Source organism: Acipenser ruthenus, chromosome 1 (assembly GCF_902713425.1).
Source record: "Acipenser ruthenus chromosome 1, fAciRut3.2 maternal haplotype, whole genome shotgun sequence".
NCBI classification, from domain to species: domain Eukaryota; kingdom Metazoa; phylum Chordata; class Actinopteri; order Acipenseriformes; family Acipenseridae; genus Acipenser; species Acipenser ruthenus.
The window spans coordinates 82,070,817-82,087,599 of record NC_081189.1 but is presented as its reverse complement, the minus strand read 5'-3'; the positions used below and the strand labels follow the sequence as shown (position 1 = coordinate 82,087,599).

General features: G+C 37.9%; 1 protein-coding gene across 4 annotated transcripts in view; it reads left to right on the top strand.

Moving 5' to 3' along the window:
• The window catches only part of LOC117420529 (bifunctional heparan sulfate N-deacetylase/N-sulfotransferase 4-like), a 264,467-nt gene extending 248,380 nt beyond the window's left edge, over nucleotides 1-16,087 (top strand). For all 4 annotated transcript variants that reach the window (XM_059031109.1, XM_059031098.1, XM_059031101.1 and 1 more), the window contains 7 exons: nucleotides 752-848; nucleotides 1,715-1,838; nucleotides 4,141-4,315; nucleotides 6,712-6,882; nucleotides 7,232-7,341; nucleotides 11,704-11,806; nucleotides 15,106-16,087. In XM_059031109.1, coding sequence (XP_058887092.1) covers nucleotides 752-848; nucleotides 1,715-1,838; nucleotides 4,141-4,315; nucleotides 6,712-6,882; nucleotides 7,232-7,341; nucleotides 11,704-11,806; nucleotides 15,106-15,225 — 900 coding nt within the window. In that variant the 3' untranslated portion in view covers nucleotides 15,226-16,087. The remainder of the gene's footprint in view (nucleotides 1-751; nucleotides 849-1,714; nucleotides 1,839-4,140; nucleotides 4,316-6,711; nucleotides 6,883-7,231; nucleotides 7,342-11,703; nucleotides 11,807-15,105) is intronic.
• Nucleotides 16,088-16,783: the final 696 nt, after the last annotated feature.

The following is a 16,783-nucleotide window of genomic DNA, read 5'->3' as shown; positions in this document are numbered from 1 at the left end:
GCATAAATGGAATGAAGATGTAAAAAAAAAGCCCCACTGTGCTGAAGTGGTATTCTGAAGACATGTCTTGCGCCGTTATAGAGCGCCTGCCTCATCGCCACTGGTGGGCATAAATTTCGGAGTGTGGTATCATTAACATATTCACCGAAGCGATTCTGATGACAGCACAATGGGGTCCCAAATAGACAATTGAGCACTGCGTTAAGACCCGCTGAAACCAGGTTTATTTAGTGGAGCAATCAGGAACTTTAGCAATTGAACACACTATAAAAAGTATAGTAGTCCTAAGTAGCAACTGCATGCGCTTGGACTGACACAGAAAGAGGAAATCAAAGAAAGAAAAGTTAAAAGCACATTCTGTCTCTTAAAGGGATTGTTGCCTGGCCCTGATTGGATAGCAGATTCCCCAACCTACTCAGCATTGATTGGCTGGGCGCTGTCAGTGTGCCACTAAACGCGCTTGTGCTGGGTTTTTATTTTGATCAGAATCACACTTTTGCAGAAGCCACGCCCTGTGTGGCAGACGTGGTTGACTTTAACCACTGTGTTTGCGATTGCACTCATTTCATCAGAATAGGGCCCTGTGTGTGTTATGTATCTTTCTCCTGTTATTGTTTGTGCTTAGATTGACAGGGTTTTCATTTACAAGGCTTACAAATCGTAACAGCAAAAATGTCCTTTTCTCACTAATAAAAGCTGAATTTCTGAATACCAATATATTCATTTTATACTGACTGCAAATCTTTTTCAGAATCCATGCGATGACAAGCGACACAAGGATATCTGGTCGAAAGAGAAAACCTGTGATCGTTTGCCCAAATTCCTGGTTGTAGGACCACAGAAGACTGGTGAGTAAAACTGTTGCCATAGTTACCCAGGGCTTTCTTCAAGGATAGTGGCATGGGTAGTATAGCTCAGTGGACAATGCTTTTTTGTTACCAGGGAACGTTATATTGTATACTTCTTGGTGGTAATTTAGTTATTAAAGAATACATTTATTAACAGAATAATGTATGAGAATAAAATGTGTTGTGTTTTGTTTTTAGATAAGCAAAATCTACCATGTTTGCTCTTGAAATAACTTGTTTAAGATGCTTCTCTCTTGCATTTCTCTTGCTTTGTTCTTGCATCCTTGAAGTTTTTTCTTTCAGTTCATTACTGGATGCACCCTTTTCAGAGGCCTGTTCATGTAATTTGGCAGAAGAATGGAAATTATGTAGCACACATTACTTAGCAAATTAGTCATTGCTATCAGTATGCTGCACAGACAGAGGTTGTGAATGAGAATAGTTATCTAGTGTTCCCTGCAATCTCAAATTATACAGCAAAGCTTAGTCTTACGGAAACACAGAACACTTAGCTGAGGTCTAAAAGCATGTCCCCAGAAAACTGTGTTTTAAATTACACTTCACAGAATATAATTTCCAGAAGCAGTTTTACTTTTTAAACCCATAAGTGTATTTATATTAAAGGCTACACATGTTCTGTTGACATCTGTCCGACTGAATTCTGCCATAGCAAAATATTGATTGCTAATTAAACAAGGAGGAGGACAATCATTAAAGTAACATTGAGAGCTTGGTCAGGATTTTGTTTATCTGGCCAGATAACCACTGTTCAACTCAACTGCATTCAATAAACTGTAGATTTATATTGCAGTGAGATTCATTTTGGCAGAGAAGAAGAGGTTATTGTCTCTGGCCTTTTTTTTCAGGTACCACTGCTCTGTACCTGTTCCTTGTAATGCACCCTTCTATTACCAGCAATTTTCCCAGTCTGAGGACCTTTGAGGAGGTGCAGTTTTTCAATGGGAACAACTACCATAAAGGGATAGACTGGTATGGTGCTCATTGTATTAGTTTTTTTTTTATTATTATTATTATTATTATTATTTAGAATGGTTTACCCAATACCCTTCCTGACTTTATATCCAAACAATACAAACAATTCAAGTGTGTATAGTATTTATATGCAGTAAATGCTGAAAAAAGAATGACAGAAAAGGGAAAGTGTTAGACTGTAGTTTATCTGTAGTGTTGAAATGCACTGTGACTGCTTTTTTTTCTATTAGAAAATGACTTGTAGAACAGTTTCTTAGAAAACAATTACAGTCCTTTATCAATCCCTCTAGATCCAAACATAGTTTTTTTTATGATTCTAGTCAAAGCATTCTCATAGTTACTGTAGGTGCAGTTTTGTAATTAAGGGAGATATGTGTGTTTTCCAAATCACTAAATCAGCTTCTAATCTCAATTTCCATAATTGATACTTAGATTAAATAAATTGCATCATCAAAAATCTCTGTGCCAATTGTGTTTTTATATTTTTAATTTTGTCTTGTTATATATGAGGATGTATTTATTCATGAGTAGGTATTAGGTATATTTGTTCAGGTGCTAGGGCTGCATATTTATATATTTTTTACTTTTTATTTATTTATTATTCACTAAAAGCACTGGCATAATGCTGCTGACATTTTTGCAAGCTTGCATAAGAAGATACAAACTACTGACAGCAATAAACCTGCTCATGTGCTGGTCTTGTTTAATTTATATATACCAGATTTATATATACCGGATACCGAAGTCAACACCCAGGGGTCATAAAGTTGTAATTAAGGCAAAAGTGTGTGTAGGGGGAGGCATTGACTGAAGCAGGGGTGCAATTACAGTAGTGTTTTTAACATTAGGTAGGTAAATTACATTTACAATTAGGCATGCTTAAAATTCAAAGGTAGAGCACAGCACACAGTCACGATAAAGAATCAAGAAGCTAACATATTTATGGACTGGTGAAATTCAAAGCTACTGCAGTATGTCCACTGTTTTGTCATTTCATATATTTTCACATTAAACTTTAAAACTAGAGTGTGCAGTGCAAAATCACATAATGAAAAACCAAATATGTAGGTTAAAAGCCAGAATAAAGTCGCTACATTTAAAAAATATATAAACATGTGAAATGTTCAGTCTACTAAAATAAAGGGCTTTACATAATCTCTGTAAGTAAGAAATTGCAGTGTCCAGTATGAAAAAACAACACAAAATAATAAATGAACATCCAAAGTAGCACTATAGCATTAAAATGTTGAGTACAAAAAAAATGGTGCCTGAGTTACAAGCTCTTTCAGTGTCTAAACAATAAATCCAAAGTATGGATTATAATGTAACAGGAAAGTGTAATTAATCATGGGTTGCTCTATTACTGCACTCTATGAGGCACTGTACGTCAGGTTAACATAAATAGATGTGCTTTGCAGACATCAGCAATCCCAGAGCACTTGCTAACAAACAGTGGACCTCTTAACCCTAGTATACTGGCACTAACATCCCTCCAAGAGACTTTACTCCCCTACCATAACCTAAACACCAAACCCCTTTTGAATAAAGCTTTCTTAGGATCCAGACGCACACCTTTTCCATTTTAGCTTTAAAATTATTACATTTCTTTGCTTGGTGGGCCTAGGTCCAGTTGACTCACATTGCAGTGCAATTCACAACATAGAGTGTGGAGGTGGGGGTGTCATATGTAGAATAACAGCAAAGTAGCAATGACACAACCATAATTACAATGTATAAATTCACAGTTAACTTGAAATTAATTTGACTCAGCACAGATGGAGCAGTTTATGAGTTTAGGAAGTATGTGTAGAGCCACATCTGAGTATTATATACTAAAGAGGGTGTTAAAGAGTGGTACTGTTACCAATACATGCAGGGACCACAGTTATAGATATAGTGGAGAATTTACAATTTCAGGGTTCTTGTGAGGTAAAACTGTTAGTATAAATCAAGTAGACGACTTTTTTTATCTTTACTGGTTGCATGAGATGTCACATGGAGTAAAGGAGAGACCATTGGCCTGAGCTCCGGGATTCAAAAAACTATTGAGGAGTGGATGGTTTAGACCTCAACCTGGAGTTGTACTTTCAAAGAGGCTAATACAAGCAGCTGCTGCACATTTAAACAGTTTAGCAAGCCTACTGATAGTGCCTTTTTAATGTTCTTTACTGGGATAGAAAGCATGTGAAATCTTCAGAAAGGTAAGCAATTACAGGGATATAAATAGTGTAAATAGAAGGAACATTGTTGTCTTTTGTTTGTTAAGATGTCTGTTGGTAACACGCTGTCCTTCACACAGGTACATGGACTTCTTCCCAGTTCCCTCTAATGTGACCTCTGACTTTCTGTTTGAGAAAAGTGCAAATTACTTCCCTTCTGAAGATGCTCCAAAGCGTGCTGCTGCCCTAGTACCAAAATCAAAGATAATTACCTTAATCATCAATCCTTCTGACCGGGCTTACTCTTGGTACCAGGTAGGGGCTTTCACTGGAGCTTTATAGCAATTACTATGACTGAACTAAACTGCATGATAATTGCAGCTGATCATTTCAAATTTACATAAAAAAATGCAGCCTCATTTTTGTATTCCAGCTATAATCAATTCATGTATTCATGCCAACTTTAGTTGTGCACAATAATTTAAATCCATTTTGATTTTAAAAATAAGTACAGAAAAGAGTTTCTAAAGAATGCAAAAGGAATGCAGTGTGAATTCTGAAACAGGATTTATATTTTGATCTATATGTAAAACAAGAAAAAAATGTATTACATAAATGAAGCTTAAGTGTATAAAAAACAGTTCAGTGTGATGTTATGTGTTCAATTTTGAAAAACATGTTCACAGAGCTACAGATTTAATACAGTTCACTAGGTGTAACTTACTAATATAATTATTTATTGCCTTTATAAAATTATTATAATTACCCCTTGCATTCAATTGTTGTGCACAAGCCCTTACTTAACTGCAATGACATTAAAATAATAACACCGCAGGAAGAGGAATGCACCAAAAATGTATGGTACAATCATCGATATTTACATGAACGATTATATTTTGTGTGCCCAATTAATCGATTGCTATTTTGAGGCTTAAGAGACAGCCCCACATTGGTGTACAATGCGAATAAAAGATGATTTTAAATTGAAACTAAATGATTTTAGTTTTTATTTTATTTTATTTTATTATTTTTAACTTGGTCTACTTAGTAGCCTAGACAATTAACACACAATAGATAATGGTCCTATACAGATGCTCAGAATGAGCTGGAGGGGTTAGTGGCACATGTGTGCAGTCTATTGCTCCCAACACGCTGGGAAAACCAGAAATGTCATAGAAATTTGTTTTCAAGGCTTGTAAGTACACCCTGACTTTAGTGAAAATTAGGTATTTGGGTGTTCATCTCAGAAATGCATTGCGCACAACTGGCAACACACGAGAAAAAAGCGGACTGGGAAATGCCAGCAACAATTGCGACTGTTTAAAACATGCTTTCAACATTTCTTAACAAATTGATGCAATTGTAAATGTCGCAATTGCCCGCAGCTTTAGTACATCTCATTACAATATTTTTGATCCCTCATTTGCACTATCTCCACCCTGTTTTTGTGAATTTCTGCAGGAACGCCCAGAATTACATTTTCATTTAAGGCTAAAGCGCAAATAAGAACTGCGGCTGCAAATCATTCATTAAAATGATGCTAACAGCGTTGCGTTTGTTTAATACATTTCACGCTACACTTCCGACTGGTTTGCATGTGGTTGGCAAAGATTGCGACAGACGCAACACTTTAGTACATCTACCCCTTAGTGTCTCAATTACACTAATGTGTAACAGAATAAACTCTTCTGAAAAACATCCTAATAGACAAACATCATCTGGAAAACCAGAAGAAAAGATAACAACACAGATGACCTCCCTTTCAATATATGATGCACTACTACAGAACATCTGCTGGCGGTGTGAGTGCTTAGTTCCCAGCTCCCCAGGCAAAGCTGCTTTTATATCCCAAAGAGAGCTTGCAGTAGATAGCTGCCTTTTTATTAAAAGCTCTCTATCTCAGTAAAAGCCTCCTGTAAATGTAGGCTCTCTGCAGTGGCATTGCAGAAATAAACATGTCACACAAAATGCAGAAAGGACAGATGCAGTAAGTTGTCTGTTTTACACTGTATGTTGCCTGTTTCCCCTCAGATAACAGTTTCAGTAATTAAATATTTAATAGTGAGTATGCTCTTCTAGCAATACCACAGCTGAGAAAAAAGTCCCCCTCACCTAAAGCTGTTGTCACTTGTGTTTAATCTCCACTCATTTTCTCATATTTGCACATTTCCTAGCATTAAAAGATGATGTTGTTAAAACTGGCAATAAAGTAATTACTGTGAAGAAGTATGTATGCCCAGTGTTAATTGGCTTGCTTCTGTTGTTCAAGTGCATGGAATTTACTGTTGGGTTAAATTACCATTTTGTTTTCCATTATAAAAAGAACACATTCTGAAGCTGTTTCTCTTCCTGAGTCATTTCACTTGTCACTAGCTGCAAAGCATGAAGGTGTTGAAGGGGTGGAGACAATGACTCTGTCGAGGTGACATGATCAAAGAAGTGCAACAATACTTCTATCTAAACTACTCAAATTAAAAATACAATAAAACAAATTTATTTTTTTCAAAACTCCACATGTGAGATCTATGTCAAATGGAAGTACACAACAGGTGGTATTCATGAAATAATTTTGCTATCCAACCACAATATACAGAAGGAAAGGTCTAGGAAAATAGTTATTGTAAATAAATGCAGCCTGTAAGACATCGTAAACACTCACTGTATGTGGACTGCAGTCATCGATCGCTGTTGTCTGTTGATATTCCCAATAGCACCAGAGGGCCCATGAAGATCATGCTGCTCTGAAGTACAGTTTCTATGAGGTGATTTCTGCAGGACACCATGCCCCAGCAGAGCTCAGATCTCTTCAGAATAAATGTCTGGTGCCAGGCTGGTATGCTATCCATATTGAACACTGGCTCACTTACTACCCTCCTTCTCAGGTAAAAAGATGTCATTCTCATTTAGAAAGATGTAATATTTAGCAACTTTTACTACACCCTGTACAGTGCAATAATTAGATAGGTTCACTGTCAGAAAAACTAATAAAATAAACTGGATTAATAACTCTTTACAATACACATTTTAATGAAGAATGGACAGAAATACAAAATAAATTAAATTGATTATTATTTCCTATTCATTTAATTAGACTAAAACAGTATTTTTAAAGCTTGATGGACTTGATTTGATCTGATCACCTGACTTAACTGGCTACAGACTCTATAATGGGTCTGTTCTTTTACTTAGCTCTGTTAAAAAAAAAACAATAATATACTTTTTTTTTTTTAGTTGCTAATCATTGATGGGCAGCAGCTGAGGAGCGACCCCGCTGCTATAATGGATGAAGTCCAGAAGTTTCTAGGAGTGTCCCCATATTACAACTACTCTCAGGCACTATCGTGAGTAATAACTGTATTGAAAAGACTGTATCTTTCAAGCTCTGGAGATAAAACTCAAGTTTCCATCCTGGAGAGTTTAGTGTCTAATGCTGGAAGAGTATCATTTAATATTATTAAAAATTGTAGGTTCAGTATAATTCATTTTTATCAAATAAGCATGATACACAGTGCATTAAAAAATACATTCGAGTTATGGTATTTGCTATCCAGATGCTCTCTTTGTTTGTTTAGAAAACTGTCCATTGCACATTTTACTTAAAATTAGATTTCAACAGCTATCTTATCTTAACATTAAGGAAACCTTTCATGCTCTGTATTATATTGTGAACGCTATATTCCCAAGTAAGGAGCCCGCGTCTACTAAAGAAATCGTCACAGAAACTGGCAGGTCCTTCAATTCCATTGGGAAGCATGTCTGTATAAATATCCTCCATTCTTTTCCCACTGAAGCTTGGTTTTAAATGTAGTCTCTAAAGCAGGGTATTGTTTCTATGCTAGGGAGTAGGGCAAGGGCACCTTGCTCTTCCTTGACAAGTACAGCAAATCTTTAACATCTGTTTGCAGAGAGGGATTTTCTTTTGTATGGCAAGTCAAATGATCATTTTGAGGTACCTCAAATTGCATTTTAAGATATCTTGAAATATTTCGAGATAGCTATAAAACATTTCGAGATATCTCGAATTGAATTACGGATATCTTTGATTGTGCAGTTTTTAAGATATCTAAAATTAATTTTAAGATATCTGTAAATCAATTAGAGATATCTGTAAATCAATTAGATATATCTAAAAATGAGGTTTTTAAAGATATCTCTAAGTGATTTGAAGATATCTCTAAATGCTTCTTGTTCTCCTTGCGCTGCCCCGTTGTGTGACTGCACACGGTTCAGGCCAGGCTGTCACCCGCGCTGCACCCTGGTGCAGCACCATGCGTTTCCCTCTACTACTCTCCTGATTGCCTACTGCAGCCATTCAAGCCTGTGTATCTACCCTGGCGTATGCTACGCGCTACCCCGGGTTGTGTTGACTACACACGGTTAAGGTGAGGATCCTGTCCCCAGTACCCTCAGTGCCCTCGGTGCCTAAGAGCCTCGGTGCTTCGGCGCCCCAGCACGTCGTTCCTTGTATTCCCTGTAATGCCCTGTATTTCACTGCATTTAATGTATTATGCATTGTTCCTCATTATCTTGTAAAGCACTTTGTGATGGTGGTCCACTATGAAAGGTGCTATATAAAATAAAGATTGATTAAAGATTGATTGATATAGACATCAAGCATAGACACTTGCAACGCCCCCATCCCCCCCACTAGCACGGCTGAGCCGTGCGCAGCGCTGGGAGCCTCTCCATCCCCTTCCTCAATCTGTCCCCGAGCCCTTCGCAGAGCATCCCTGTGCTCAGGCTCAGATGCCTTGGTCTCGCACCCGCTCTCAGTCTCCTACACAGAGTGATGAGCAGGCCAAGCACAAGACAGGCACAGGATATTATGGACTTGAAAAACCAAATGAACATCGGCCCCGGAGCTGACCCTGTCTGCACCTGTGGTCACCCCAGATGTCCCAGAACCGGATGTCAGCATGGCTGAGGAGGACCATGATCCGATTTCGATTGCGTCCTCATGGGAAAGTTGCTCCTTCCTTCAGATGAAGGGGGTCTGCCTAAGGACCCTGCATGCCCTAATCGACGGGAGGGCGCCGGACGTGGGATTCCAGCACAACAGCAATCTCGGAGGCAGTTCCAATGCCACCCCAGGCAGCCCCTGCAACAGGCTCCACCTCAGCATCAGCAGCCCCAGGGGCCCCTGAAGGCTTGCGGCTAAAGCACACTTGCACCTCAGACACTTGAATGCTTACCACCATACACACCGGTTACGCACACTGTCATATTCTCCAGTCTGTCCGTCCTGTGCAAGGAAGCATCTTCGAGTTGGGTGCAGTCTGGGCCATTGGACATCCCTGCACATAAATGTGCTGGAGTTGTGAGCGGTTCAACACTCCTGTACGCATTCCCGCCAATACCGTTGCTCCCGGCCTTCCTAGAGAAAGTCCGGAGAGAAAAAGCGACAGTTTCCCTGGTGGCCCCCAGATGGCCCAGGAAAATCTGGTTTGCAACCCTTTGCCAGCTATTGCAGGACCAGCCCTGGGAGATCCCGCTGCGCCTGGATCTCCGCAGTCAGACGAGAGGCACCCTCTGGCACTCAGAACTGGGCAGACTCCAACTATGGGTCAGGCCCCTGAACGGGACCGTCTGGCCACCTTAGGGCTCTCAGACGCAGTCGTCAGTACACTAGGGTCTCCTCCACAAGGTCGTTGTATGCCTATAAATGGAGATATTTTCAAAATTGGTGTATGACCAGAGGTCATGACCCCATCTATTGCCCAATAGCAATAATCTTACAGTTTCTACAAGACCTGCTAGAGGTGTGTAGATCCCCCTCTACGTTGAAAGTGTACCTAGCAGCCATATCTGCATGCCATGTTCCCATTGACTCTGTGTCCCCAGGCATTTCCTGGCAACCCGTTTTCTGAAGGGCGCTTAGCAGTTACGTCCTCCGAGAAAAGACGTCCTCCCCGAGTGGAGTCTAGACATGGCATTGGAGCCTCTCACTAAGGCCCCGTTTGAGCCTATACATTCCATAGAGTGGGTTAGTGAGTTACAGGCTCTGTCAGGGCACAGTTCCTGTATGCGTATTTGGGATGATAGAAACGGTATTGTTACGCAGGAACCCTGCTTTCCTCCCTAAGGTGGTTAAACCAGTCAGTGGAGGATCGGAGATTAAATTATTTTTCTTCGGAGGAGGATCAGAGATTAAATTCCCTCTGCCCGGTTCAGGCATTGAGAAGTTATTTGGATAGGATGAGAGCGCTGCGTCAGTCTGACCAGCTCTTCGTCGGTCATGGTGAAAGAACCGTGGGTGAAGCTCTCTCGAAGCAGCGACTGTCCGACTGGATTGTGGGCACAGTTTCAACTGCACATACTTATGCCAGCCTTCCCCCACCTGGATGGCGCTCTACCAGAGGAATGGTAACGTCATGAGCCCTCTTAGAGGAGCTTCATTGACTGATATTTGTACTGCGGCTAGCTGGACTACTCCGCATACATTCATGGTAGATCCCTCTATGCCTTTATTAGGCACAAGGGTCTTTGAGGTTGCACGCTCACACCACAAACTCTAGTTTGCGGTAGTGAGACATCCCTCATCTGCCGTCTGCACTCACGCTCCTTCGCTACGGCTTTGGTATACTTTTCCCAAAAATATTGGTTGTTGGTTGTCTTCTCTTTCAGGGAACGTTATATTGAGGTATCTTAAATGAATTAGAGATATCTTTAAATGAACAGGAAGTTATTTCGGGATACCTCTAAATGATTTAGAGGTATCTGAAAATGATTTAAATATATCTCAAAAACATTTTTAGATATCTTAAAATTATTTAAAGATATCTGAACTCTCATTTTAAAATATCTCTAAATGACAGTTTGGCTTAAAATCCACATGGTCTTCATATTTTTTAATGATTTCTCTAAATCATTTGAAGATATCTTAAAATAACTTCATATTCATTTAGAGATATATTTAAATCATTTAGAGATATCTTGAAATAACTTCCTGTTCATTTAGAGATATCTCTAAATGAAAGGGAAGTTATTTCAAGGTATCTTTAAATTATTTAGAGATATCTCAAAATAATTTAAAGATATCTGAAAATGCATTTTAGATATCTCATTTAAAGTTCCATTTAAATATATCTGGAAACCATTTTGAGATATCTTTAAATGTTTAGAGATATCTGGAAATTATTATATCTTAAATATTTAGAAGTATTTATAAATTAATTTGAGATATCTCTAAATGATAATTTGGCTTGCCATACTTTTGTGCCTAGAACATCAGCTCTAACAATGTATAGTCCAGCACAGCTTCACTTTATATTAGCATTTCACTAACACAGCAGGCTGAAGCAGCCCTAGTTTCCCCATATCTGAGGCTTACAGGACAGAGAGATACATTTCTCTCCCTATATTTATATCTCCCCCTTACTCAACCCAATCCCATCTGCTGCATAACCCATGCACAGCCTAAGTGACTGTAAATTTAGCAAGGAAACCCACCCCAAGGAATGATAATGCGATGGCACTGCTGACTGGAATATCTCTAGGCCAACCAGTCATGGAAACTAGTCCCCTGTTAAATACATACAGCCCTGCACAATACGATTAACTGTAAAACCATAGATACCCACCCCCATGACTTGTTACTATGTTTTAAAGAGAAAGACAGAATAAGAGATTATATTGTACATAGATACCTTAAATAAAATTAATATAACAAACGCTCTTTGACTACCTTTCATCCAACATTGCAGATTTGATCCCCAGAAAGGATTCTGGTGTCAGTTACTTGAAGGTGGGAAGACTAAATGTCTGGGAAAAAGCAAAGGCAGGAAATATCCCCCTATGGACTTAGAGGTAAAACATCTCCATCATCTTCCTTTCTGTTTGTATTTAATCTGTGTTTTGATGTGAAAATGCACTGATGTGTAAGTGCTATGGTTTACATATATAACATTATTCAACGAAAGTCTGCTGATGTATTCTCCACATTCATTGAAGACATTTAGAAAGACTTATAGTCGAAACGTTTGCCATTTAATCAGACATTTTCTTTTAGTATTCCATTTTGATTGCAAGTTATGGATTGTGTCAAAAGAAACACAATTGTGACATTTCTGAGTTTATGCCAGGAATGGTGACAATGCTGGGTGGAATGGCTCATTAGAATAAGATGGAGGTGGATTTAGAACTTCAAAGTGTACAATCACTTTATTGATTAGCCTTGAGATCAGATCAGTGCTTTGCTGTTTCGAGTATTAAGGAGAGCACTTCTGAGTATCGGGTAAGGCTGATAAATACATTCACCTCATACTTCACGTTATGCTTGTGAGAGTATCGGAAAACAAAACCTCTGTGAAGCGAATTTGGATCATCCACATATGTTGTATAAATCAGCATAACCAGACATCTTGTTGTACGTTATTATTTATGTATGCAAACAATTACCTCTTGACTGCTGCAACTGCTGTATGTTGCAACACACTTCTTATTTCAGGATATTGAAACGAAAATAATGCACGCTTTACTGTATTAACAAAAAAACACAGTCTTTCACATTTTTGCTTACTCTAACAGTAGAGTTTAATTGGACTGAGCACTGTCTGGTCTGCTTTAATTGCCCAATTTTGTATTGCCTTTAAAGCATATAATTGGGCCAAAGGAAGCAAAATCTCAGTGGAGATAATTCAACAACTGTGACTGGATTGCATACTTGGGGCAGCTTTGGGAATCTTAGAATTAGCTCATTCATACTGCTCAGATCCATATTTTATCTTAAGCTTTAAAGCAGTCATTGCTGTGTAGTTGTTGTCTTTCCCCTCCATTTTATAAGAAGAAGATATGTATCATTTTAGAATGCCTTAGGTCTTTTAAACCTCGATGAGTCCGTGCTGCCAGAATGATTATAAAGAAAACCATTATTACAAGAGTACATGGATGTCAAGTCTCAAGGTTTACCCGTGAAACTTCTGTTTTTTCACAATTTTGAGAGTCTCACGGCCCTGCAATGGATTCTCACGTTTGTGCATAAGTTTGTTATTGTTTGCGAGGCTGCGAAACCCTTTATACATGATACAGCGGTAAATCCAATACAACTGTCCAAGCGTATCATTTCACTTGGGGGGGGGGGGGGTCACCATGAAGAGGTGTACATTACCATTCTATATTCCTGTAGCTGCTATGCAAACTCCCCCCTTACTCCAAAGATAGAATTGCCTTGTTGTCTCAGACTGACGGCTTGTCTGCGCAAGCCTTCTATGTTTCTGTACACAACACGTCATTACTCGGACAGAGTCGAAGGAGAGGCTGTCAGACTGTCACTGTCTCGTTCACACAGAAATTACCACAGAAATAAAAGAGAAATGGACATCAATGAGAATGTAATTATTAAAGTAGAAAAATATATTGTTCTTTATGATGCCAGTGTCAGTGGTTATAAAACAATAAAAAGAAATAGGCCATATGGTAAGAAATAGCAGAAAATTTTAAATTGATGGTATGTCTATCTCTCTTTATTTCACCTTAATTTTAGTCAAAGTGATGAGGAGCACCACACACTAGTTTTGTATTTCTGTAAAATGAGGCTTTTTTGTTTTAATAACGTTGACCAATAATAATAATCACATTCACACACTAACTGAAGATTTTATTAAAACTGAAAATCAATAAAAAAAAGTATATTAAACTAATTCTCAGTATTTACAAATAAGTTGTTTTAGTTATTTTTTAAAAGTTTCAGCGGTATTAGCGTCCTTGATCACCTGCGGAAGATTATTCCAAAGCCTTGGCGCATAACAGCAAAGTCAAAGAAATTGTGCTACAGTATAATCACACTTTCTGTTACATTGTCACCTCTTTCAAGTTACTTTCACATTTTCTCTTGAATAACATCCGTTTGGATATTTCATGCACCTTAAACTGGGATATCCGAGAGCATTTTCAACACAAATTAAATGAAGGGGCATAAAAGTGTACTGAACAGTATTGATTGATTTCCAGCAAAAGTAGCAATGCAACAGTGAACAGTCTCATAAGAGACAACCAACTGTAAGAAAATACAAGAATACAAGAAGAAAATACAAAATACAAGAAAATAAAAAAAGCTGTGTAGATTCATATTGCCTATATCATTGTGGCTGGAATAAGTGCTTTTGGATAAGGGTGTTGTGGTATCAATCCCAATACAGCACTGTCTTATCCAATACATAAATCATATGTCTTGGGCAGACAGGCCGCTTGTGTGGAGGATATGTGAACTCCTACTTGGTTAGAAATAAAATCACGACGTGGAGTTAGCTGTTCAGATCCATTGCTCTTGTTTGAGAAGCGACACGCACCAGCAGCAAGGTAAGGCAACTGGGACCAAGCATGAGATGCTGCCAAGTCCCCTTTAGTGAAAAAAGGTTTCTATGCTGTTTGTGATTAAAAATTCACAACCTGTGATGCTTTATCAAAGTTATGCTTTTTTCGGTTATTTTTAAGGAATGTGTAACTGCTTTGTTCGTTCTTGTTTATGTCTGACAGAAAATAAAAAGATTAATTTGGATTTGACCAGGTTTTTTGTGTCCTTCTCAGAAACTGTACAGACTGCACAGCGGTTTAGCAAGTCCATTTTTTCTGGCAATTGTTGAAGCAACTTGTTATGGGTAACATTTTGCCAAGTTGCTGAAATCAGTGTTTTGATTTTGCACTTAGGGAATTGCTTGAAAGTGTTACATATAAAGCGACTCTGTTCTCAGTGCAATTTTAAGACACTTTGTTCCTGTGGCTGTACTTTACAAACAAGAAAACATTCCTTTGAGTGCATCAAGCAATTGAAAATTCCAACTATAGGAAACATTGAATAAAGAGATATATCACAATTTATTTTCTCATCAAAAATAATTTGGTAATTGACCACCAGGTGCCCTTTAAAAAGAATGTGATAATGAAAATATCTGACCACCAGGTTGTACAAAGTGCTAATGTATGTAAAAATGTAATTCAAAGCAAGTGCAAACAATATAACCGTATATAAAATATTTTGCATGCCCATATTGTCAAGTCAGCTAAAAGTAGATAGGCTGGTCTAAAGTTTTGTAAATGTGTTTAACCTAGAAAAACAGGAACATTGCCACATTTGTTTTTCTTTAACACCATCTTTCTTTTATTTTCAGTCTCGAACATTCTTGTCAAGATACTACAAAGACCACAATGTTGAACTTTCCAAGTTGTTGCACAGACTAGGCCAACCACTGCCTTCTTGGCTAAGAGAGGAGCTTCAGAAAGTGAGATAACAATGAAGAGGAGGTTCAAGAAAGGACTTGATACACCTTCAAACTCATAAACCCTCAAGTGACTGCCCAGTAAAATATAAATGGGCTTTATACTTACCTCTTCTGGAAATAAAGGGTTTTCCATGTGCTGGCATATGGTATTATGAGTACAAGACCTTGTAAAAAACAGAAGTGTTTGGTTGTGGATATTAGAAAAGGTGGAACAATATTCAAAATCCAGTTCAGGACCTGCAGGATGGGTGAAGGTTGTTTGTTGTGTGAGCATGAATCTGTGACTGCAGTGACTTTTTTTTTTTAATTTATGATTCCAGTGCAGTGCTGGTCAGCTGTCTTGATATCTGTGGTGAATATTTGCACTAAGTTACGTACCATGCTTCACTCACTGATTGTTTTGTCATATATGTATAGAGAGAGAAATAGATACACAACAGTGCTTGGCACAGTTACTGCTGGGCATGCTAAGAGTACAGTAATTAATGTGTTGCTAAACCTCTGTGACAGAGGACTCATTTAAAGTAAATAATGTTCAGAAGAAAAAGGTGTGTGATCACATTGTTTCAGATAACAGCATTTAAATCCAACAGCTTTTTATGGTTACATCCACTTCTCCAGCTCACACCACACTGAACATCCATTTGTCCATTCGTATTTGTGTGATGGGAATTTTTAGTTTCTTAAAAATAAAGCTTTGTATTATAACTTTTTTTTTTTTTTTATCTATAACCAAGGTGTTTAAAACCCAGTGGAACTTATTTGAAGAGATATTTTATGTTACCATGTTTTCAGGTTTCACAAAATGTTTCCCCACTTTATGCACACCAATAAATGCTGTTTCATGCTAAATGGCCTTATTTGAAATGGATATACTGGACTACTGTATTCTGTTCGAAACCATGTAAACAACTTGCTTGACATTTCACCTACAGTACAATACTGTAAACCCTGTTTCTATAGGCTTGCCTTTTACTGTACCCCTGGAACCTGGTTTCATACGACCTGGTTTCATACGTTCAATACACAGTCAGCTGGTAATAGCTGTTGTTTATGGGTGTTATTTTATTCTAAGTCTTAGTCAAGAGTCAACAAACCATACATCTCACCAGAACAAGACACAGTTGAAGCATTGTGAAATGGTTCTATTTTTTTAAGCAAAAACCTATACACATTTTAAAAAGTAATGGTTTAGTCACCAAACTAGCTTTAGCCTTGCTTTCTGATTTGCAGTGTTGTGTCAATATTTGCCTCACTGCTACTCTGAACATTCCCAATCTGTAACTGCTTTAGAAGAGTGTATATGTTCAATAAACACTAAACTGTTATATGTTTTATTATATCACTTCATTTGCCACAAATGTGTTTAGGTTAGTTTTTATTCTACTGTATGGTTTTCAAAACTTAAAAATGATAACATATTTGAATGGTGCAATTAATAATTCAGAATGTAAAATGTTAAATATGTTAAATATCATAATGTACAGCTATGGCCAAAAGTTTTGCATCACCTAGAATTTTAGGATTGAATCATAATTATTATTATTTTTTAAAACCTATATGAACA